The following is a 25,264-nucleotide window of genomic DNA, read 5'->3' as shown; positions in this document are numbered from 1 at the left end:
CAAGAGTAGATTTTAAATTTTAATAACCCAAAATATGAATGACTAACCCCTCTCTCTCTCCCCCTCCCTCTCTCTCTCTCTCATATATATATATATTCCTAATCAAAGTTACCTCAGTAGTCTAATGAGTCAAATTAATGTTAAGGTCATTATTTTGTTTAGGGAAACTTTATAAAACAATCACGTTAAGGGTTAGTAAAGCTCTTCAAATCAGGAACAAAGTCAAAATTTAGTTCAGAGGGACCAGATAAAATTCTAAAATTTTGAGGGAGGCGAAGCTAAAAATTTTATTTTAAAAGGACTTAGATTATATAATTAATTTTTAGGAGGGGCCAACATTACAAATTTTTAATTTTTTTGAATGATTCAAGGACTTAAAATGAATGATTAATATTTGACCAGGACTACTAATAATATTTTCCCATTTGACCAAGGCCCAAGGTCCAACCTGCCCCTTGGCTTTATCTTTACTTAGAATTCAGTAATTCCAATTGGCTATTGGGGAACTTAGAGAAATAAAGCCGAATTAGTTATTCGGTCAAATGGGGATTCCACAAGCCAAATAACAGCATTATAGTACCGATAGCCTAGGAATAGAATAGTAATTCTAGTAAATCAAACATGCTGTTAAGGTAACACCACAGAGAGAAAAATTAGGTGAAAAAAAAAAATATTGGCAAACGCGAGATAGAAGATGATAGCATATAAAAGGATTTTAAAATTATTCAAGATGATTAAATTATTTGTCAACGGTTAATCTGTTTGACAGCATAATAAAATTGTGTCTACCAAGGATCGAGAAGGGTGTTACCACTCAGGCTACCTTGGCAGTATTTGATGAGAGCTCTTTTCGAAGCCAGAAGTTAGCCAGGAAGGAATCCAAGACAATCTGCAAAACAATATTAATTAAATGTTAAAAATATGGCAGTCACAGCAAGAGAATTGACACATAACTGATAATAACCTGAATTAAATGTGCAGCAACACAGGGTAGAACCAGCAAGCCAGATTCACCGAATGCACTACCAAGCTGCTGCACAACAGCCACCATTACAGGTAGAGTTTTCTACAAAGAATAGTACATTTCAAGACAAAAACAATCAGCCAAATGAATAAAGGGAGCTGTAGAAAGTTTAACAAGTAGATGATAGCATCAGGTTTTACAGGATAAAACTGTGTAAAACAATAGCTAGCTCATGATAGCCACCTGGCTTGCAACAAGCAAAGCTGCCTGGGCATTTTCTTTCTTAGAAAAAATTGATTTATGACCACCAGAGATGGATGACAGGCTCCTTATAGCAAGTGCATTGAAAGCTAATAGACCGAGGTGTAAAAGCCTGCAAAAATCCATTCCTGAGTAGATGCAACCCCCGCGAAGCGTATAAGATAAATCAATACAGAAATTATGCATAATAAGTCCATCACATCTTTTTTGGTCTTTCTAAACAACTCTAAATAAAATATGCATTATTTGTATGATTGGCTATAACAAATTGGAAAGATATTGGAATATCAGTTTTGATATAGTGTAATTAGTAAACCCAGGTCAATCTGTCTACCAGTATGATCCAGGTCAATACTAAAATCGCTTGTAATTCATAACCACATGAAGACAGTTCTTGTTAGTGAATGGCCAAGGACCAACTTAATTGAGACTTAGAATGAGGCAATAGCAAGCAAACAATTCAAAACCGACTAGCATCACCTTGCTCACATGCAATAGACTGGTCCCTGTTTGGAACAAGGCCCTGCAGTGACAGTTAAAAGTGGAGCTACTTTCCATACTATTAGGTCTATGACCAATTACTTTTGCACCGGGATTTAAAGTCTTATTTTGATGCATGACAGTTTTAGTAATTTTGTTGTATATTACTTTCACTATTAAATTGAAGTAAGAAAGGAAGATTGAACGCACATTCCCATCCCAATAGCTACAATAAAAGCTGCAGGTTTAACCATCATCAGAAGCGACCTTGACCTGCTCACTTGCATCCATGGCACCTGGCAACCATCATATTTATGAAATATAAGTTAACCAATTCAAAGTTGCTGCATTGTTGCTACAAGGGTCACATATAGAATCAGACACATTTCCATTGAAACAATGAATCTTAAGCTTTTGATAAAAAGAGAACTTGATTTCAAATTAGGGTTTTGTTAATAAGATCCCTCAGGGAACTCTTTAAAGTTAGTTAATATAGTATTTTTATTATACAAAAATTGCATTAACTGTAGTAGTTGAAAGCTTTATTCATCATTTCCAATATATTGGATGAAGATACTACTACGTATATAGTAACCTTAAAGAGTGCCCTTAGGACACCTGTATGCAAAATCCTCTAAATTAAGGGAAATGAAAACCAAAATTTGAAAAACATCATTTTGTTTCTACTTTGACGTAATATGAAAACAGACCTTAAGTCTGATAATAATATTATCCCATCACGTGTAACAAGAGAAAAGTCTATACACATGCACTTTAGAATCATAACGCTAGCATAAGATTATAGCTTAGTATCCAATAAATCCCACATCCAAACAACGACATGCAAAAATGCCTTTCAAATTATATCTGTTTTTATGATGAATAGTAGGGAATTCCCAACTCCCATAAAATCAGAAATTAAATAGGAAAATATTTTTCTTATTTCAATTGAGAACATTAAAGAATTAGGCTAATTAATGATTCTTATTTCCAGAACATTAAAGAATTAGGCTAATTAATGATTCTTATTTCCAGATTTTCTCTCCCTCTCTATCTACTAAATAAGGCTGTGTTTCCAGCTTATGTAGGAAATTAGGAAATAAAAAGCAGATAACATCCTGTCTCATTCTGAACTTTTCTTTCCTCTATTTGTCAGCCTTCCTTTCATCTATTTCTTCATGGTATCAGTGCTTTCTCTGAAGCCAAAAACCTCTGATTTCTCGTAAATTCTTTTATTTTCCAGTAAAGTCCTTATGACAACCAAAAGGAGGACTTCGCCCACTTATTCCAAAGAAACAACAATAGAGGTGACAAGGCATTGGAAGGAAGCATTCCTACAGCTGAGTCCTCAGCATTTAGCAAAGAACAGTTGGAAATATCCACAAATTAATCAGTCAGGCTCAGTTTTCAGCCCCTACTCGTTCCCTTGCATACAGAACCACATCCATGGCTCATAAAGGTAATGATTTGTACGCCTTTAGGGTGTGCTTGGTTGGGTGGAAAAGTGGAGGGATGGGAGGAGAGAGTGGAAAAATGGAAAAAAAATAAATAAATTTTGAGTGTGCTTGGTTGAGAAGAAAAGTGAGAGGCAAGAAAATAGGAGAGCTCATCAATTTCCATCCTAATGCATAAAAACTAATCCTTCCAAATTGGAATGATAAGAGGAGAGAAAAATGAGAGAGATGTGTATATTAGTTCAAAAGTATGCATTTTTCAAATGTTTTGTTTTCTTTCTTTTCATTTTTCAACTCTACCAAGTAATGGATGGAAAGAAAATTACTTTCTTCCCATTTTTCCATCTTTCACACCAAGCACACCTATGGAAAGAAAAACTATATTTTCATCTTTCTATTTTTCTATCCCTCCAATTTTCTTTCCACCCTACCAAGCAAAACCTTAATGTCAAGAAAAGGAAGTTAAGTACTTGGATTGACGCTATGGGAGCAACAAATCATAACAAAGTGATGAAACCTTATTTGAATCTTTAAAACCATGATATGAGAATCAAACAATAATGATGATCGATGGATCTCTCTAAAATTAGTTGGAACAGTTCTATAAAAATTTCAAAGGACCTAACCCTTTACTTGATTGTTTTGGTTCAAAATCTAGATTGTAATTGTTAGAATCCCTAAGATTAAGGACAGAATACTTGCCTTAGTCCTAGGAATTAACTTGTATAGTAGGATCTAATATTAATCTCTAATTCTTAGGAAATTACTGATTTCTAGGGATTGATTCCTTATTTGTATTTAGTTCTACCTATAAAACCTAATTAAAATAAAATAACAATCTTCTCTCTAAAGTTTGTTCATGGTATCAGAAGCCTTTAGAATTTTTTCCAACTTCTCTAATCTCTCGTTCCAAACATCCCCTCTCTTCAATCTCTCTTCTCTATTGTTTTATTCCTTCCCATGAGTGACACTATCGAAACTACATCTGAGATTGAAACCTCACAAATGATACCAAACACCAATCAAGGAACTCCTCAAGGGGACCTTAATTCCTCTCTTATAATCACTAACCATTGGCTAGATGGGAAAAATTTCCTACAGTGGTCCCAATTGGTCATTATGGTGATCTGTGGTCGTGGAAAACTAGGGTATATTAATGGAGACTTCCCACGACCAGCCACAACAGACCCAACTTATGGCACCTGGGAACTCAACAACTCGATTGTAATGGCTTGGTTAATCAATTCAATGGAAGGCCATATTAATCGCACCTACCTCTTCTTCAAAACTGCAAAAGATATGTGGGATGCAATCAAAGAAAATTACTCGGATCTTGGAAATGCCTCCCAAGTATTTGAGATCAAACTGAAATTGAAAGATATCTGACAAGGAACACTTGAAGTAACTCAGTACTACAATAACCTAAAAATTTTGTGGCAGGAACTAGACATGTACTATGAGGCAGACTGGGGAGAAGGCAAGGAACACACCAAGTTTATGGCTCACCTCAACAAGGAACGTCTCTATGAGTTTCTGGCAAGACTGAACCGAGAACTTGATGAGGTCCGTGGTCGAATTCTGGGCAGAACCTCTCTACCAACCATTGGTGAAGCGTTTGCAAAAGTTAAAAGAGAAGAAAAGCGTCAACTTGTCATGTCGAGGGAATTAAAAGAATCTAAACTTGTGACAACTGCTGGTCACCGTCCCACTGAAAACTCAACCTTTATCTCCAGAGGCCCACAACCACAAAAGCCACATGCTGGGACTGATTCAGGCTCAACCAGGCCATGGTGCAACCACTATAACCATGTAAGACATACAAAGGAAAAATGCTTCAAACTACATGGCTATCCGGGAAAAAATCAGAAGGACAATAAGGCTGCACTAGTATCTTCTAACACCTCCACTGCTGCAAATGAAACTATTGATGTTCATCTAACCAAAAATCAACTTGAGGCTCTCCATAAGATACTAGGCACTACCACTGCTCAAGGATCCCTAGCCATTCAAGGTATTACCCTCAACAGTACTTTTGAACCTAACAATCAATCTTCTTGGATACTCGATTCGAGTGCCTCCGATCACATGACAGGTAACTCCACCTTGTTTCACACCTATACACCCTGTCATAATCAGTCCCGAATCCACATTGCTGATGGCTCTTACTCACCTGTGGCTGGTGTTGGAAAAATACAAGTAACAAAAATTCTCTTGATGAAGTGTTACATATTCCAAACCTATCCTGCAATTTACTTTCAATCAGTAAACTAACTAAGGATGAAAGTGACCTTGCTGAATTTTCTGCAATTGGTTGTGTGGTACAAGAAGAGAAATTGCGGAGAATGATTGGCACTGCTAAAGTTGATGATGGTCTCTATATTTGGAATAAAGACAGGGGACAAGAAGGGTTGACTTTATCTATCTCCAAGGAAGATACAATTATGTTATGGCACCGTAAACTAGGACATCCGAACTTCTTGTACTTGAAGAAACACCTTCCACTGTTATTTAGAAATAAAAATGTTGATTCCTTGAAATGTGAAATCTGCCAATTATCCAAACACACCCGTGTACCATACCCATTGAAACCCTATAACCAGTCCTAACCACTCTCTTTAATTCGAAGTGACTTATGGGGAGCCAACCGAGTAAAAAATATTACAGGGGCTAAGTGGTTCATAACTTTCATTAATGACCACACTAGGATTTGTTGGGTTTACCTTCTCAAAGAAAAATCAGAAACACCTAAAGTTTTCCAAAAAACTTTCATTCAATGATTCGAACCCAGATTAACTCTACCATACATACTCTCCGTACTGACAATGGGAGGGAATATTTTAATTCTGTCCTGAGTCCTTATCTTGCTGAATAAGGCATCATACACCAAAGTTCTTGTCCTGACACCCCTCAACAAAATGGGATTTTCGAGAGAAAAAATCATCTCCTTGCTGTGGCTCGTGCACTAATGTTCACCATGGGGGTCCCAAAATAACTGTGGGGAGAAGCTATACTAACAGCCTGCTATCTCATAAACCGACTACCATCAAAGGTTCTAAATTTCCAAACACCTATAAAAATCCTTCAAAAGGCTTTTCCCTTATTTCGCGTTCCCAATCTTCCACCCAAAATCTTCAATTGCACAGCTTTTGTCCATAATCACTAACCAAATCAATCCAAACTTGATCCTCGAGCCCATACTTGTGCTTTCATTGGCTATTCTCCAACACAAAAAGACTATAAGTGTTATTCACCTACCTTTCGTTGACTGTTTATCTCTCGGGATGTCACATTTTTTGAGAATGAACCATACTTTACAACAGCTCATCTTTAGGAGGAGACTCTCAATGAAAATGAGACTCTTAACACCCTCCTCATTATACCTCTTGATCCTACCACTATTACCAAGCCTACAAATCAGGGTGTTATCGTAGTTCTAGATTTAGACAGTGGTTCCCCTGTGCAGTAAGAAATAGAAATAGGGTAGCCACCTGATCCAGAGAGGCAACAAGAACAAGCTCCAGAACTACGAGTTTATTCTCGACGACAGCGTCCTCCTGAAGCTGAGACAGCAGTGCCAAGTTCATCCTCAACCGAGGACTGTTCCAAAATAGAAGTTTCACTCTATCGCCATCCATCTACCTTCCAATTGCCGTTCAAAAGGGCACAAGAAGTTGCACTCAACACCTTATTTCCTGATTTTTGTCCTGTGGAAACTTATCTAAGCCTTATAGAGCTTTTGTATCTAATGTTGATTCTGTAGAAACACCAAAAAATATAGAAGAGTCTTGAATCTGCTGAGTAGAGGAAAGCTGTGATGGAAGAAATGAGGGCTCTCAAGGCAAATGAAACTTGGGAAGTCTCGGATCTACCTGATGGGAAGAAGACTGTAGGATGCAAATGGATCTTCACCACAAAGTTTAAACCTGATGGCAACATTGATTGACACAAAACTCGGCTCGTTGCTAAGGGTTTCACCCAAACCTATGGCCTAGACTACGACGAGACGTTCGCACCGGTTGCCAAACTAAACACCATTCGAGTTCTTCTATCCTTAGTTGTCAACATGGACTGGTCTTTGACTCAATTGGATGTAAAAAATGCATTCCTCAATGGAGAGTTAAATGAAGAAGTGTACATGGATTTCCCACTCGGGTTTGAAGAAAGCAAGGGCCAAGTATGCAAGTTAAAGAAATCCTTATATGGGCTGAAACAGTCTCCAAGGGCGTGGTTCAGCTGATTTGCCAAGGCTTGATTAGTACGAGCTACACCTAGGGGCAGGAAGATCATACCATGTTTTACAAGCATTCGAAAGGTGGGAAATGTTGCATCCTTATTGTTTATGTGGATGATATAATATTAATTGGGGATGATTCAAGCGAAATTGAAAGTCTAAAAGAATTTCTTAGTGCTGAATTCGAACTTAAGGACTTAGGGAACCTTAAGTACTTCCTTGGAATAGAAGTAGCAAGGTCTAAAACAGGGATTTCCATTTCTCAAAGAAAGTATATCCTTGATCTATTATCTGAGGTTGGGATTTTGGGGTCTAAACCAGCCGAAACTCCAATGGAATTCAATCTTAAATTGGGAACTAATAAAGATGGAGAAGAAGTCGACAGGGGGAGATATCAACGACTAGTAGGAAAACTCATCTACCTATCTCACACCCGTCCAGACATAGCCTTTGGTGTAAGTGTTATCAACCAATATATGCATGCTCCAAGAGACAACACCTGGAAGCTACTTATAGAATTTTAAGATATCTAAAGAGGACCCCTGGTAAAGGCCTACACTTGAAGAAAACTGCCAACCGAAGTGTGGAAATTTACATTGATGTAGACTGGGCAGGGTCTGTCAATGACAGACGTTCAAGTAGTTATTGTAGCTATGTGTGGGGCAATCTTGTGACATGGAGAAGCAAAAAACAGCCTGTTGTAGCATGCAGTAGCGCAGAGGCAGGGTATCGAGCACTATCCCATGGCATATGCGAAGGAATCCGAATACAACGAATAATGGGAGAACTAAAAGTGCTCTACACTAGACCTATAAAGATTTATTGTGAAAACCAAGCAACTGTCAGTATAGCTCATAACCTATTCACCACGACCACACCAAACATGTAGAAATAGATCACCACTTCATCAAGGAAAAAATTGACTCAGGAGAAGTGTGCATCACCTACCTACCTACCAGGCAACAAGTTGCAGACATGCTAACTAAAAGCTTGAATAGGAACATGTTCAAGGAACTCATTAGCAAGCTGGGTTTGATAAATATCTACACTCCAGCTTGAGGGGGAGTATTAGAATCCCTAAGATTAATGACAGAATACTTGCCTTAGTCCTAGGAATTACCTTGTATAGTAGGATTAATATTAATCTCTAATTCTTAAGAAATTACTGATTTCTAGGGATTGATTCCTTATTTATACTTAGTTCTACCTATAAAAATCTGTAACCTAATTAAAATAAAATAACAATCTTCTCTCTAAAGTTTGTTCAGTAATATTCAGTCAATAAGCAAACCTACAAAAGAACAAAATTGTGTTACTAATTCTTCTCAAAATTCGTGTGAATTTCAAGACTTGAACTTGGGGAAAACGATTGGTAATGTTGAATTATGTTCAGGTCTTTTTATTCTCTAGATTCTTGATAGCCATAGAATAACGCTAGCCAAACCCAACTGAATTATGAGTCAATCCCAAAATTACTTCAATTTTGTTTCTTCCAAAGACAATATCATGTTATGGCTTTATGGACTTAGATATACAAAATTTTTCTCTTCAAAACTTATTTCCTTCTTTGTTTCTTAATAATTAACCAATCGAATTTAAGTGTGAGATTTGTCAACTCTTCAAACATACACACAATATATATCCTGGTCATTCATATAAGTCATCTCAACCTTTCTCAATAATCCATAGTGATATGCAAGGACCAACTAGGATAAGAACGATTATTGGCTCTTGTTGGTTTGTTTCCTTTATGCATGATACACTAGACTTACTAGGTTTTTCCTAATGAAAGAAAAATATGTAGTGGGGAAAATTTTCAAAATCTTCAACGCCATGATCCAAACACTACTTCAAACCATGACATAAGTGCAAAGAACTAATACTGCTCAAGATTTTGTTTTACAAATCAAAACTAGGGGATTACATAACAAGGCATAGTTCACCAAGATCGTTTGTAGACACATCACAGCAGAATGACATTGTTGAAAGAAACAATAGGCCTTTACCTGAGGTTGCAAGGGCCCTCATGTTTCATCTCACACACCAAATATTTACTAAAAGGAAGCCATTCTCACAATCAAATATCTGATAAACAAAATGCCCTCTAGGACTCGAAAATTTCAAACTCTTTGTCAATTGTTACTCAAATCTTTCCCAAATACATCATTTATAGCAATAATTCTTTTCAAGATATTAAGATGTATTGATATTGTTCATATCCACCATCAAGGTAAACTAGATCCTAAAGCCATTAACTGTATTTTTGTCAAGTATTCTCAAATAAAAAGGATACAAGTGCTATTCTCCTACCACATGCAAATATTATAACACAATGGATGCTACATTCTTCGGCATATTACCCAAAATCTGCTATTTCGAGGAAGACTAAACCAACCAAATTTGCTATTCTAAGGGAGAATGGACCAATACTAGAATATCAACTTTCGGATAACCAAATGAGTCACAATGAACCAATAAACAATGCATATCTCAAAGGTTCACACATAGATTTCCAACCTTCCCAACAAGATCTATCTAATTCTAATCCTACAAAAAATCCTGAGTCAGAAATAAGACATGAATATCAAACCTTTGCACTAGAAACACTGGAACCAAATAAAGATCTCATTGCTTACGCTAGGAGGAAAAAAAGACAAAAGGAGATCAAGAAACTAGCACTAATTCAACAAAATCAAGAGTCTGATCTAAGTTTAGATTCTAATAAACACATACCAAGTAACACAAGCTCTAATTTCTAATAATTAGATAGCCTTCAATGATTTGTATTGTCCCATTGCTATTAGAAAAGGGGTAAGAACATGTACTCAACACTTAATCTCCAGCTTTATCTCATATGAGTCATTATCAAAATTTCAAGCATAGGTGACAATCTTTTGATAGAATTACAATTCCAAACAATGTCATGAAACTTTAAAAGAACCAAAAATGGAAAAAAGTTGTGAATAAAGAAATTAGAGCCTTAGAAAAGAATGAAACCTATGAGATTAAGGATTTGCCACCAAATAAGAATCCAATAAGAAGTAAACTGGTATTAACAATAAAATATAAATATGGAAATGTGGACAAGTTCAAGGTCAAACTTGTCGCAAAAGGATTCACTCGGTCTTATAGAATTGACTAAAAGGAACATTTGCTCCTATTGCAAAACTCAATACAATCAAAATCCTCCTTTCTTTGGCAACATTTCAACAAGAATCACGCACACAAGGGTAGATTGATACAATATAAACCTCTGGTAAAATGCACCCCTCCCGGTAACACAGTGGATAAAGTACATTACATAATCCATTTTAAGGATTGGCAACTTACCCGTTCCGTGACACTGGCACTGGACGTTCCAAAAATGGGTATTATCGGGCCGAGTGAATTCATTAATAGATGCCTGGTGGCATTCCAACTTTTCGTTCTCCTTTCAGGACCTATGCGAAAGAGAATCCAATACTTCTCGGTCGTGAATGTCTGAATAGGGTGAACCACCCCGTGGATATCTTTTACTTTGGAACAAAACAAGATGAACAAGGAAATATCGATTCCGAAGATAGAGTCAAATTTTCGAAATTTTTATTCAATATAGTTATAACTAATCCCAACAATCAAACAATTAGAAAAAAATCTATTGGAATAAAAGAAATAAGTAAAAAAGTTCCTCGATGGTCATACAAATTAATTGACGATTTAGAACAGGAGGGAGAAAACGAGGAAAATGTAACAGCAAACCATGAAATTCGTTCAAGAAAATCCAAGCCGTAGTGATTTTTACTAATAACCACGCAAACGTCGATACTTATACTAATACCAAGGATGCTAATGATCCTGATCAAACAAACGAAGTGGCTTTGATACACTATTCGCAACAATTAGATTTTTGGTGCAACATAATAAAAGGTTCCATGTGTGCCCAAAGACGGAAAACAATTACTTGGGAGCTGCTTCAAGCAAATGTACATTTCCCCTTTTTTTTGAACAAAGTAGACAAACCACTCTTTTTTTCTTTTGATATTTCTGGACCGCTGAAACGAATAGCTCGAAATTGAATATGTAAAAACAAAGAATCAAAATTTTTTTATTATACAGAATAAAAGGTCGAGAAAAAAGACGAGGACAAAAGAGAAAAATACAAAAGAGAAAAGAAAATGCTCCAGGGAGTTGAAAATAAGCAAAGATCCGGAGATTCCCGAATAAATCAACCTTTCGAACTGCTACTGAATCCATGGGTAGACAAGAGACAACCTGGCGAACTGAAACATATTAGTAGCCGGAGGAAAAGAAAGCAAAAGCAATTCCCGTAGTAGCTAGGAGCGAAATAAGAGCAACCTAAATCGTGAAAACGGGGTTGTGGGAGAGCAATAAAAGCGTCATGTTGCTAGGCGAAGCTGTGAAGTGCAGAATCCTAGATGGCGATAGTCCAATAGCCGAAAGCATCACTAGCTTACACTCTGACCCGAGTAGCATGGGGCATGTGGAATCCTATGTGAATCAACAAGGACCACCTTGGAAGGCTAAATACTCCTGAGCGACCAATAGCAAAGTAGTACCGTGAGGGAGGGTGGAAAGAACCCCCGTCGAGGAGTGAAATAGAACATGAAACCATAAGCTCCCAAGCAGTGGGAGGAGCCCAGGGCTCTAACCGCATGCCTGTTGAAGAATGAGCCAACGACTCATAGGCAGTGGCTTGGTTAAGGGAACCCACCGAAGCCGTAACGAAAGCGAGTCTTCATAGGGCAATTGTCACTGCTTATGGACTGGAACCTGGGTAATCTATCCATGACCAGGATGAAGCTTAGGTGAAACTAAGTAGAGGTCCAAACCGACTGATGTTGAAGAATTAGCAGATGAGTTGCGGTTAAGGGTGAAATGCCACTCAAACCCAAAGTTAGCTGGTTCTCCCCAAAATGCGTTGAGGCGCAACAGTTTACTGGACATCTAGGGGTAAAGCACTGCTTCGATGCAGGCAGCGAGAACGGTACCAAATTGAGGCAAACTCTAAATACTAGATATAACCTCAAAATAACAGGGGTCGAGGTCAGCCAGTGAAACGATAGGGGATAAGCTTTATCGGCTCCTAAATAACCGCTCAATGATAAAAGAGGCAGGAGTGCAGAGGCAGCCAAGAGGGTTGCCTAGAAGCAACCACCATTGAAAGAGTGCGTACTAGCTCACTGATCGAACACTCTTACGCCAAAGATGAACGGGGCTAAGTGATCTGCCGAAGCTATGGGATGTAAAAATGCATCGATAAGGGATCATTCCGCCTTAAGGGGAAGCACCCGTATGAACGGGAATAGACGAAGCGAAAACGAAAATCCAATACCCCAAGAACCCAAGGGTTCCTCAGCAAGGTTCATCCATAGAGGGTGAGCCAGGGCCTAAGATCAAACCGAAAAGCGTAGTTGATGGACAAGTGAATATTCCTGTACTACCCATTGTTGGCCCGAAGGACAGAGGCTAGGTTAGTCGAAAGATGGTTATCAGTTCAAGGACCCAAGGTGTTAAGAATACTTTTTTTAATGGAGATCTAGTGGAAGTAGTGTACATGAATATTCCATTGGTCTTTGAAGCACAGACCACTAAGAACAAGTTGTGCAAACTAACAAGATATCTATATGGGCTCAAGCAATCTTCTTGAGCTTCGTTTGATAATTTTGCCAAAGTTGAGAAAAGACAATGATATTTTCAAAGTTTAGCAAATCATACTTTATTCATCAAACATACAAAAAAAGGAATTCTCCGTCCTTATTGTGTTTGTAGATGATATAATCTTAACAAGTAATGATATCATGGATATGAATAGTCTAAAGGAGCTATTGGAAAAAGAATTCAAGATAATGGTAAATGCACACTCAACTCATCATAAGTTTTCTTGACAAGGATATTTTCTCTCTGAATTTGCAGCACTTTGATATCAATACTAGATGGCAAAAGCATATTCAACTCATCATAAGTTTTCTTAAAGTTCAGAAAATATGCCATGAGGATCTAATATTCTTTCCAATACGATAAAAGGATTAGCATACCTCATAGATACGAAATAAATTCCCTTTGCCAGAACATAAAAATTCCAAATAGTCCATCAATCTTTTACAAATTCACAATGTTGATAAGGCCGATTACCTTGCTAAGGTGTGGTCAGAAGTGCAAACCGACACAGAAGTAAGATGTCAGCATCATGAAACAACCCCATGCTCTCTCACATGTCAATGCGTGAAAGATGAGTGGAAAATTTTCAGCGGCGCGTATGAGTCGTTCATCGAGAGTTTGGTCACCTGATTTGGATGGATGGCCAAAAATTGAGGTGCACTCCTCCCAAGGTGGTTGTAATACCCAAATGTCACGATAGAAAGGATGGAGAGAGTGAAGAGATGAAAAGGAAGTTGTGTATACTGCTTTTAATTATACAAGTATTTATGCAAAGGTAAACTCTATAAACAAGGAAATGAATAATTATAATTAATCCTCTCTTATGCCCCTAATTGCTCTTTATTGATTCTTTCAAATCGCTATAATTACGTTAATAGACAATTAATAGTAGTCAAGGTAAGGGCCATAACAAAGAAACAAGCAATTTTATCTAAAACCATCAATGGGCCTAGAAACACACGTCCAGTGTAATTGCTAAACTTGAATATTTTGAAGCTAATCATTATCATAAATTAAAAGATTCAAAGTTCCAAATTTCATTATAGAGAACAAAATGAATATGTAACATAACTTCTGAACTGCCAACATAGAATTCAAAAGAAAACAAAGAAATTATTTCATCACAATAAAAGTCAAAATTACTTGATACTTAATCATTATATGTAAAATAGAACTCAAAGGATGAAATTTCAAGCCTTACTAAGCTGAGGAAGACAGCATTGATCTTCGAAAAAAGTTTACGATTATGGTCAACGAAGTTTGCCAATCCTGTATTACACATTTAATCATGTTTGAGACTATGAGTTGGTAAATAATATGGATAGGGACATCCTAGCACTCGCAGTATGTGAAACAAGAACTCCATGATAGTCTTTGCTGTCAACAACAAAGTTAACGATAGTTCTTGGTGCATAGTAGTACACTACTTTTGACATTTGGAAGAAAATAAAAGAATGCAGAAGGGAAAAATGTGAAACTTTGAAACCTAAAGAAAGATAACCTCTTTTCCTTCTCTGAACTAGTCTTATTGACTCTAAAAGTAGTGATGGAATTCCCTTCTCCTAAACTTTTGCATTTCAATTTTTACATTTTGACAAGATGCATATCAAAATTGACATGTACAAGAACTGAAGGTATTAAGAAGTACCAACAATAATCAGTAACTTAACAAAAAGACAATCTCATTATTAGCTATATATTCCAATCAGCCATCTATTGTTTCATGCAATTGAAACATTATAACATGAGAGAGCTATCAAGTCTATTGCATTAACATCAACATGGATGCAACATAAATGTTATCCAAAACCTGCTTACAAGGAAAAGGGGAAAAATAGCCATGACAGAGAGGCTCACCTCTAGAAGATTCTCGTAAAACCTGTAATTACGCAGCAAACATTACAGTTAGAAAACAATAAAAACCTAAAGACAGGTTATTCTAATACAATTTGGAGGATCAATATAGTGTTAACTTCTGCATTCTTGAATAAACAACATTTTTTTTGTATTAGAGGTTAAACCATTTTTTATGCTGCTGAAGTTTAAAAACCCAAGAATCATTCTTTCTAAAGAGTGGTACCAAAAGAAGTTTCTTCTTTCCAAGTAATATTACCTTCCCCAAGATCAAAGGAACCAAAAGTGTGAGAACAAGACTTTTAAGTAGTTGTGCAGTTGGAACATACACGCCAACTCCAACAGCTATGAATTTTGAGATGGAAAATGGAATCTGAAAATGATATAAACCAAAACATCATGCATCATACATACATACATACATACATACATACATACATATCAAGCAAGTACGGCATCTTATTAGCAATTACGTTTTTTGCATCTTACATATCAAACAATATAATGGTTCCATCACCTAAAGTGTGTCTTGCACCTTTGACAATACTGATCTTATTGATATTTTTTTCTCAATAGTTCAGCTCTAATATGAAAGACATCTACAAGCTTACTATCCCATTATAGAAGTTTAATTGACAGTAGATAATAATGCTTCTACAACATTACAAAATTCACTAGAAATATATTTGCTTTGCCATTAGATTTTTCCAAAATATTTCTCCTCAATCAATATTGATTTATAAATACAAAAATAATAATATCAGGGTAATTAATACATTCAAATTATGAACAGAAAGAACACATTGGACAATAATGATTGATATCAAAAGAGGAGAACAATAAAATAGCATAGAGACATAGATAACACTAACAATCAGCAAATCAATCATTGGCAAAAAGTCCATCGAGATTTCGAAGGGGAGGAAGATTATATCAAACATCCAAGCAAAGCTAGATTTCATTAGGATCTTAACCATACACCTTTTTTGCGTGCAACTTACAATCAAGATTCCTAGCAAATTAGATAGCACCGTCATTGCAAGAGCGAGTGCTGAGTTCCCCCCAGCAAGCTGCATATGAAAAATGAAGGCCTTCTTTAAACACAAAGCCAAAGACATCAAGGAATTGGTTTAGTCAATAAAGAGAAATCTGCATGCCTGAGTAAGTGCAACAGCGCTTGATAATGTTGTTGGCATACAGCAAAATATTGCTAGTCCTGTAGTTAAAAGGAGAAAAATAAAAGAAAAAAAGAAAAAGGAAATTCATTTATAATTTAACAAGAATTCAAAATATTCTTTTACCACTTTTGTTGGATTGTGCCCTTCTTAGAACAACTCACCTATTTCCATGACTATACAATCAAAGAAGAGCACACAGACATAAAGGGCCTAAGACCTGATATTTGTTTCTTTCCTTTATTGGGTTAAACTAAATCACTAGTTAAACCCTATGATTAGAAATAAAAAGGAAAGGCGTGATCTATTTGCCATTGCTCTTTTCCATATGGTATAAGTATATAACATAGTGCTACTTGTTAAGCTCAATATCTTCCCTCCCTCCCTTCCTGCCAAGTCCTACCCTTCTTTCTTTCTCTCTTTGTGGATTACTTTAGGTTCAAGTTCAAATATCTTTCTTGTCCTTGATATAATAATCATTGATTTTAGGTATCCAAATTACATACAAAGAATTAGAAGGTTGTTAAGAACAGCAATCTGGATTGTAGATTCCCCGATTTAGAGCCTATTGGTGTCTAAGTCATAGGTTTGCTAAGGTTTTCATATTCAAGTTCAATGTTGATGTTACAGTCCAAAGTTAGACTAGGTTTAGTTGTAGGCAATCTGGCCCAATTGATGGTATTATGGATCAAGTTGTTTTTAAGTCACGAGTTAGTTATGGCATATAGAAGTGAATATGCAATAGGAAAATATAACAAGAATTGATTTCAAAACTAACTTCTCTCTTCTCATTCTTTTTCTTTAAAACTCTCTTCAGAAACCTTTCTCACACATTTTGCACCCACCAAAGTGGTACCAGAGCCATGGTGCATATAGCGCCCACAAGATTGCAAAAAGAGTTGTTGCATTTGTCATATGGAAATGAAAAACTTTCTCACACACTTACCACTACTTTTGAATCAATCAACATATATTGTAATGAAAAACTTGACACCCACAAAAAAAATTAAAGGCCCAAAATAATAAATACTCAAAAGATCAAAGAATAACAATAATCGAATAATACCCAATACCACACCTAGGAAACAAAAAACCCAGCACCAAAATAGTGTTGGAGCAATACCATTTTCCACAAAAAAAGAAACACCAAACAGCCTTCAAAATCACCTCTAATCAAACACCAAATCTCTTGGATTGGGTAGGAATGTCAAGGTGACATCGAAGGAAAGTTTCGATAAACAGATTTGTGTGAACTTGTACCTTCATTCATCAAAGAATGCATACACACACTAGAGTTGATCTAAAAAAGGAAAGAGAAGAAAAGAATTAAATAAAATCTAATCACTATAATCTACATAATCCTTATAATTCTGCTATCTACAATTTATGAATAGATATTATCTATTAAGTCTTTTGCAAACTTGCTAGTAGATAAAAACAATAGACATATGGTAAGTAATTAATTTTCACAACTTCATTTTTCTCAAATGATAAAATCAGGAAAGCAATAAATTACCCTTGAAAAGAATAAAACATGAAGGAAGTTTTATTATCAAAATTCAAACCTGTAACAAACTCCTGAGGTTGAAGCGGAATTAGCAATATTATCCTTGAAAAGTATGGTGTAAAAAATAGGATGGAGCACTGCAATAAAAGAACGCAATAAGTATTTAAACAACTATTCTTGCCCTATTTTTTGAAAAATAAAATTAAAAATTAAAAAAAATGGTCTTGCATGTTTAGCTACAAATGCTGCATAATGCCAAACATTGAAATAAAATGTTGGGAGAAGAAAAGAACAAGGTAATAAATGATAAGAAAAAAACAGCCATCTAAAAGTTCCTAGTGTCTCTTCTGTAATTGATGAACAATTACCCCTAGCAAAACAGAAGTGCAACTCTTTAGCCCAATCCTGGAGTTCTTGAGGAAGCTCTAAATTAAAGCAATTTTTCTCAAGCTAAAACAGCTTTAAATTGTTATAGTATATAATTTCCTTCTGACTTCCTCCCCTTCATTTTATCACTCTTTGAAACAAAGGAAACTGGTCCCTTGATTCCAAAAGTTCCTCGAAACATAATGTAATAACTCAAAATAAAATTAGATGTTTTGTTTGATCGGTATTATTGGCAGAGATAATTGCACAGGGGAAAAAAAATCTAATGTGCATGAAAGAGAGAATGGCGAAATGCAAAATAAGAAATGAACCTACAAAATGTACAATGGCACATAAGAAATTTGAGGTCATACTAGCCCAAAAAGTCCTACAGGCCATGCTTTCACAGCAGCACCAATTGCATCACTACGCAGAGTCAAACCTGGATCATTGGTGGCTTATGAGAGATGTGCATCACAAAACAAGATCATTACCATGAGAAGAAAGGAACAATGCTAAATTTTTACCTGAGACAACAAATATCCCAAAAGTGCTAAATTTTGACAAATTACATTTATCAGCAAGACAACCAAGGGTAGGATTTACAAGTCCAAATGCTACTCCACTGGTAAGTGCTGCTTGTCACCCAAAAAAAATAATTATCTCACAAAAAAAAAGGAATAAGAAAAACAAATTTTGATGCCAAGGCAAATTTTTCTAGATTATAAGAAAAGAAAAACTTTTAACATATTCACATTTTCCTTTTTGCCTCAGAGTCAAATTTCAATAACATGAATGATATGTCACTACTCATTAGCTGGAACAAGAAGTGCATATGTTTATCCACCTACTATAATCAATACTGACGACATCATTATTAAATCATGAGGATTTCTTTAAGTTTTATTTTAGCCTATATATTGAGCATCTCATGTAGCAAGCATTCCTTTTTTTTTCGCCCTTGGTTGAATCAATCACAGATGACAACATCCCAACTTTTATCCTTGTAATAAGCACTATTGTATACAAATAAAAATAAATTAATATTGAGCATTTGAGACACAAGCTCTAATGACAAGGATGGGTCAAATAATGGGTAAGACATTGGAGAATTTAAGCACTTGACTAAGAGTTTGTCTAACAAATGTTTACAAAAAATTCCAAGAGAACCAAAAAAACACAAAAGGGCAACATGGACTTCTCCAAGGAGGGCGACAAGACTTCTTAAAATTGGATCAGCCTATGTTCTCATCTTGGGTCAATTTTAGTCTTAATTTAATTGTTTTAAGTCCATTATGTAATTAAATGCCATGAGCTTATCACGTGATTTCATTAATGGCATTTTGATAATTTAATAATTATTCTTAGAGAGTTATTATCCTTGGCCTTTTTTTGTGTTCAAATTGGAGGCTTATATGTAGTTTATTTGGCGATTAAGAAAGTCTTATCTATAGTCCAGCAGGAGGATAAGTGCCAAGGTTAAATTAGGATTAGTTTTAAGAGCTTTTATTTATCCTTGTAATCTAATTTATCAAGGCCAGTTTATCTAAATAGCCTAGGACATTATCTTTGTAATGAAAGAAGAAATCGAGAAGAAAGAAAAAAATATGAGAACTTCTGTTTATTCACATCATAGGTATCCCATTTATACAAGTTACAAAAGTCAATTTAGTGAAAGAACTTAAAGTAAATAAAACCCTAAAAATTGTACAAAATAATATCTAAATAATATATCTAAAATTTAGCTAATTTATATCTTATTTACAACACAACCCCTAAAGCAAGAGCATAGATATTAATTATGCTCAAATTGCTACAAATGTAATCAATTTAAGTTCCATTCAAAGCCTTTTTTTTTTTAAATATCTACTAGGTGATCTCCGGTTATAACATAGCTTATAGAGATGAATTTTTGTTGAATTTTTTAATGAATAAAATAACAGTAAACCTTAATATACTCAATTATTTTGTGAAACAATGAATCAGAGGATATATAGACAGCTTGATTGTCACACCAAAACTTTACTAGTAATGCAGTTTTTAAAATCAACTTCACTTAATAATTGATATGCCCATACAATCTCACATAGGTTGTGGCATAGCCCTACATTCTGCTTCTGCACTAAATCAAGATACCACATTTTGTTTCTTGCTTTCCCATGAAATCATGTTTCCTCCAATACAGACAATATGCTAGTCTTCGATTCTGATCGATATCCTAGAGTTGCCTTAAAAAAACCAAAGAATTTGTTCCAAAGCCACCTAATGTTTATCTGTTGAAGAAGACATAAACTGACTCACAACAACAAAGTATTCAATGTTCAGACAAGTTACTGTTAGATAGTTCAATTTCCTAACTAGCCTCCTAAACTTCTCAAGATCTTCAATTAAGTCAATATCATTTTTAATAAGTTGTGAATTGGGAACTATTGAGACACTACACAGCTTAGACCCTAACATTCTTGTTTCAGCTAATAAATCAAATTGATATTTTTTTCAGATAAGAAAATACCTTACTCATAACTTCACCGAAAAAAAAAAACCACTTCAATAGCCCCAAATATTTCATCTAAAATTGAGTGCTACGGAAAGCCTTCAGGGTTGAAATGCCATTGCCACACTGCATGGCTTAAACCTTATCTTTCCACTTTCAGCTAATAAATAAAGTGTATTTTCTTTTGGAGAAGGAAATACCTTTCTTGCTGTTCATAACTTCAATACTCAAAAATAACTTCAATTATACCAAATCTTTTGCCTAAAATTAAGTATTAATTTATTGAACTTGGTTTCAAAAGTTGGTGATTCCTCGATATTCTATCTTTGTGTGTATCGAGTTTGTTGCTTCCTATTTTTCACTAATTATATTATCATAAAACATTTTACCTTTGCAAATTCAAGTAAATCTAATACTTATTCTATTTCTTCCTCGTTCAAATGAGTCATTGATGCTAATGCTACAAATCATATAACAAGTAATCCCAACCTTTTCTCCATCTTTTAATTAGATAACTCACCATCTCCTGTGACTATAACTGATAGATCCACCTATAATACTATTGTTTCTGAAAATATCAATACAACTTTGTCTATTACCTTATCAACAATATAAAATTTGCCTAACTTTGATGTCTCAAACTTACACCTAAATTGTTCCATCACGTTTTTTCTAATCATTGTCATTCACAAGGTCTTGTGATGAAACACACTATTAGTAAAAGACATCTGATGGTCTATATATTATTAACATGTGGTTCCTCGATCCATTGCTTATTCTAGTGTTCCCTCTTAAGTTGAAGCACATTGTCAAAAGGAACATCCTTCTCTATCATTGTTGAAAAAGCTATGTCTACAATTTCATGATTTGTCTTCTTTGGAATATGAAACATGTCATTTTACTAAGCACCATCAAAGCTACTTGAGACTTAGAGTTGATAAACAAGTTAATTCTACCTTTGAGTTGGTATATTTGGATGTTTGGGGTCGTGTCCAGTAATATATAAGCCTAAAATTAAATATTTTGTTATGTTTGCAAATGATTGTTCTTGCATGACATGATAATTGTTTTATGAAAAATCAATCATTTTTTGCTCAGTTCCATGCCTTTTATGCTAAGATAAAAACTCATTTTAGTATGCTCGTCCAAATTCTTCAAAGCAATAAAGCTATCTGACTCTTGTGCTAAGATTCTTCATCAATCCTCATGTGCTGACACACCATCCTAGAATGGAATAGTTGAACAAAAGAACATCTCCTTTAGACAAGAAGAGCTCTTTTTTTTTTTTTTGCTCAGCAGTTATAAGTTTATTAAAAACAATGACAATAGAATCACTACCAAAATTGGATCTTTAATACAGATAAGAGCACTTTAGTGGTAAACAGCTCCAACAACCCAAGCCTTAAACAATCTAGATCTCTAAACGCCTACTTTGGTAAGAGATCTTTTATTTCAAATGAATGTTCTTAAACATTTTTGGTTGATGTTATTTCAAAGACTAACTTTCTAATCAATGCATGTGTTATGATATGCATAATCTTAGATATGATTTTGTTATCATATGCATGAACTTGGCACCTATGCTTTTCTTTGGTCCATTTTTGGGCCTGAACTTGACGACTAGACCAATTTTGATCCTTGAACTTGTATTCCATCAAAATTAGAAAACGTGGCACGATCTTAGAATGCCACATCATCGAACTTTTACTTTTGCCAAGTTTAAGGACCAAAATTGACCTAGTTGTCAAGTTTAAATGCTAAAGTAGACCAAAAATATATACAAATACCAAAGTGGATCTAATTGTCAAGTTCAAGGACTAAAAGTCATATTAACCCTTATCCAAATTGGGCAGCAAGGCGTCTTCAAATTGGATCTTATATTGCCAATTTTAAAGGTCTTAATTCTAATTGTTTTAAGTCCATTATGTAATTAAATGTCACGTGCCAATAATGTGGTTTTGTTAATGGCATTATGGTAATTTAATAATTGATTTAGGTGTTATCTTAGGGAGTTACTATCCTTAGTCGATTTCTGTGTTCACATTGAAGGTTTATATATAATTTATACGCAAATTAAGAAAGCCTTGTCTACATGGAAGATTGAGGCATAAGTCTTAAGGTTAAAATTAGGATTAGTTTAAGAGTTCTTATTATCCGCTATTCCTAATAGAAGATAGGAATGATTTGGATATATATCATATGTATATCAATTTGTATTTTCTTTTTCTAACTTAAGAATAAGAAAAAAAAAATGATAAATCTATCTATTGCAACTGATTTATCTAAAGAGTTTAAGGGTGGGTTCGGATGAACGGTGCATTTACGTAGGGTTAGTATAAAAATAGTGGTGGCAATGAGATTAGATACTGTAGCATGAGACAAAAAGTAAGCTAAACGCACTGCACCCTACCGCCCATCCAAACCCACCCTAAGACTTTATTAATCAGTTGGGGTTCTTATTTTTACTATTTTAGATAAGGATAAACCTTGTAAAATTCGACCACATTAATAAGATACATTCCTTGGCTGAATTCCTTTTAATCCTCGAGTTTTTTATTTTACTTAGTATAGTTTAAATTCAAGAATTAAATATTTGAATTTTCCTTAGTTCAATTTAGTTAGAGGCCTTTGCTTTTCACCCTTCAGAGATCTATATAAACCCAAAGGGCCCAGGTATTTGTACTCAAACTTTTTATAATGAAATTTAAACCATGAGGGTTTTTCTTTTAGACTTTGCTTGGAAATGAATGATGGAAAAGAGTGATGATGGAAAATTTATTAATCAAATAATTAAGAATCATAAATACTTTCTTACTTATAGGTTAACTATTAGATTGAAAAACATTTCATCTTCACTTTTTTCCATCCTCCATACAAAGCAAAACCTTAATGTTGAGAGTTTCACCTTTGAAACTTTGGAAATTATCTACATCTCAACTGTCTAGTGTGGTGTTTTCAATTTTATATCTAAACCATCCACGTTTCCAAGTGTGAGTTATGACAGGAAGTGGAAGGAAAATAGTGGAAAGGAATTATTAAAAAAAAAAAAACAACAAGTGAACACTTTAGTGCAATAAACAATCCTATTCAAGGACTAAATTTCCCAAATACAAATCTTCAACAATACCCAATTATCAAATGCCGAAAAAGAAAAGCTACTAGTCTATATATACCAAGTACTATTCTAATTGAAAGCTAGGAAAAGAGAGAACGTTGGAGAACGTTCCCACCACCATCACATCAGTCACCCAATTCCTTAACTAGCTCAATCCCCTAGTCATCCTAAATATATGAGCCTAACCGAACTAATGCGTCTTGAGGCCCAAACAAACAAATAAAGCTGAACTGGTACAAATCATCATTTCTATCAAGTGTTCTATTTTTCATTCGTGAATAAACCCATAATGGTGGAGACACATCAAGTTATCTAGAGGTTGGTTAGGAAACAATCATTGTCATTTCTAGTTAGAAGTTGATTAAGGGTTACTTAGGACAAGACCACTTTCTAAAACAAGTCCTTTTTCTTCTAATTTAAAAGGTCTATTGTAACATGCAGATGCATGTAGTTTTGTTGGCATAATTTTTGCCTCATGAGTCTAAGTATTTTAGTTTCATTTTAGTTAAATGTCCCACCAAAGAAGAACGTGTTCTGCTTTATTTTGAGAGGAAATATAGAAGCACAAAAGCAGAGCTTTATTCGGATACTTGATGTTTCTCTTTAAAGAATATCTTTTTTTCCCCTTTTTGCATTCAGAGATGTGCTTCTTAGAAAGTAAGTCCTACTGAAAATCACCTAAAATAAGTTCAGGTTTTCTACTCAAAAGTTTCATCATTTAGGGTTAACCCTAAATGCATTTCAAATGACCCATTCTCATTTTTCTCAAAGAGTGAGAAGAATGGATTCAGTCCTAAACACTAACAGAACATGATAACTAAAATCCATTCAAAATAAACACACCATAAGACACTTAAATTAGAAAATCAACAATCTCCCCACTGCGTTCTTCACCTAAAGGAATCATTTTGACGTAACTTTATAAAAAAATAAAAATACAAGATAAAAAAAAATGACAAATGAAACTACAAGGATAGTTTAAAGAAAAATCAAAGCACTATCATTGCCAATGAATAGAAATTTCATTACCTAGGGGAAGAAAATTATTGGAGGCAAAATTCATTAAAGGTTTTGTCCAATTTAATCCATTAGCCAAATCTGAACCATGTATCTGCGATTCAATTCAAACTTCGTAAGCTGCAAAAGGTTAAACGTCAAAAAAAAGTGAAATTAGAAGCTTAATTTCTAAGGGAACCTCATCGGACGGTTTACAGGAAATGATAAGTGTTGAAATGGAACGGCGAGGAGGATTGATTCTGAGGGAACGGCTGAAGAGACAGCAAGTTTTCCGGCAAGGAAACGGGCTGGTGACGATGGACGGAGGCGTCAAAATTAGGGATTGGATAGTTCCCGCCATAGACCTCTCAAACAATATCGGGAAATGATGGTCCTCAACTCTCCAATCCAGCGTCCAGTGGACAACAGTAATTTATCTGAAAATAAATAAGGCATAACTGCATTTCTCACCCTCAACGTTTACGATATTTATCATTTTGGACCTTTTCCTAGCAAACAAACCGTTCAACTTTTTATTTAAATCAAATTGGTCAACATTTGATCAAAAACTTGATATGGTCTTTACAGGCTAAAAGCTATTAAGTCGCACACGCCAATTCAAATTTAGATGATTCAATGTTTCATGCGGTTGAAAAGTATGTTTAAAAGAGAGTGTTATGAAAAAGTATGAATTGTTAATTTTTAACTT

At 35.0% G+C, this 25,264-nt stretch overlaps 1 protein-coding gene across 4 annotated transcripts; it reads right to left on the bottom strand.

Annotated features, from left to right (window-relative positions):
- Positions 1–671: 671 nt before the first annotated feature.
- Positions 672–25,171, bottom strand: LOC108465166 (probable sodium/metabolite cotransporter BASS4, chloroplastic). 4 transcript variants are annotated; one of them, XM_017765489.2, is made up of 14 exons: positions 24,755–25,145; positions 24,589–24,670; positions 18,478–18,585; positions 18,325–18,392; positions 17,643–17,721; positions 16,060–16,118; positions 15,904–15,972; positions 15,162–15,275; positions 14,906–14,927; positions 14,250–14,317; positions 1,916–2,001; positions 1,208–1,337; positions 965–1,066; positions 672–889 (listed from the first exon to the last, which is right to left on the bottom strand). In XM_017765489.2, exons 1-14 carry the CDS (start codon positions 24,914–24,916, stop codon positions 815–817), a joined length of 1,224 nt encoding a protein of 407 aa, XP_017620978.1. In that variant the 5' UTR covers positions 24,917–25,145; the 3' UTR covers positions 672–814. The 4 variants fall into 4 exon arrangements, 1 of the variants encoding a protein (XP_017620978.1); XR_008275763.1 differs by having other exon boundaries at positions 865–889; positions 1,165–1,353; positions 24,755–25,171; XR_008275761.1 differs by having other exon boundaries at positions 865–889; positions 1,165–1,337; positions 24,755–25,170.
- Between the last annotated feature and the right edge of the window lie 93 nt (positions 25,172–25,264).

Source organism: Gossypium arboreum, chromosome 12 (genome assembly GCF_025698485.1).
Source record: "Gossypium arboreum isolate Shixiya-1 chromosome 12, ASM2569848v2, whole genome shotgun sequence".
Taxonomy (NCBI): Eukaryota; Viridiplantae; Streptophyta; class Magnoliopsida; order Malvales; family Malvaceae; genus Gossypium; species Gossypium arboreum.
The sequence above is the reverse complement of the archived record's forward strand: the minus strand, read 5'-3'. Positions and strand labels throughout refer to the sequence as shown.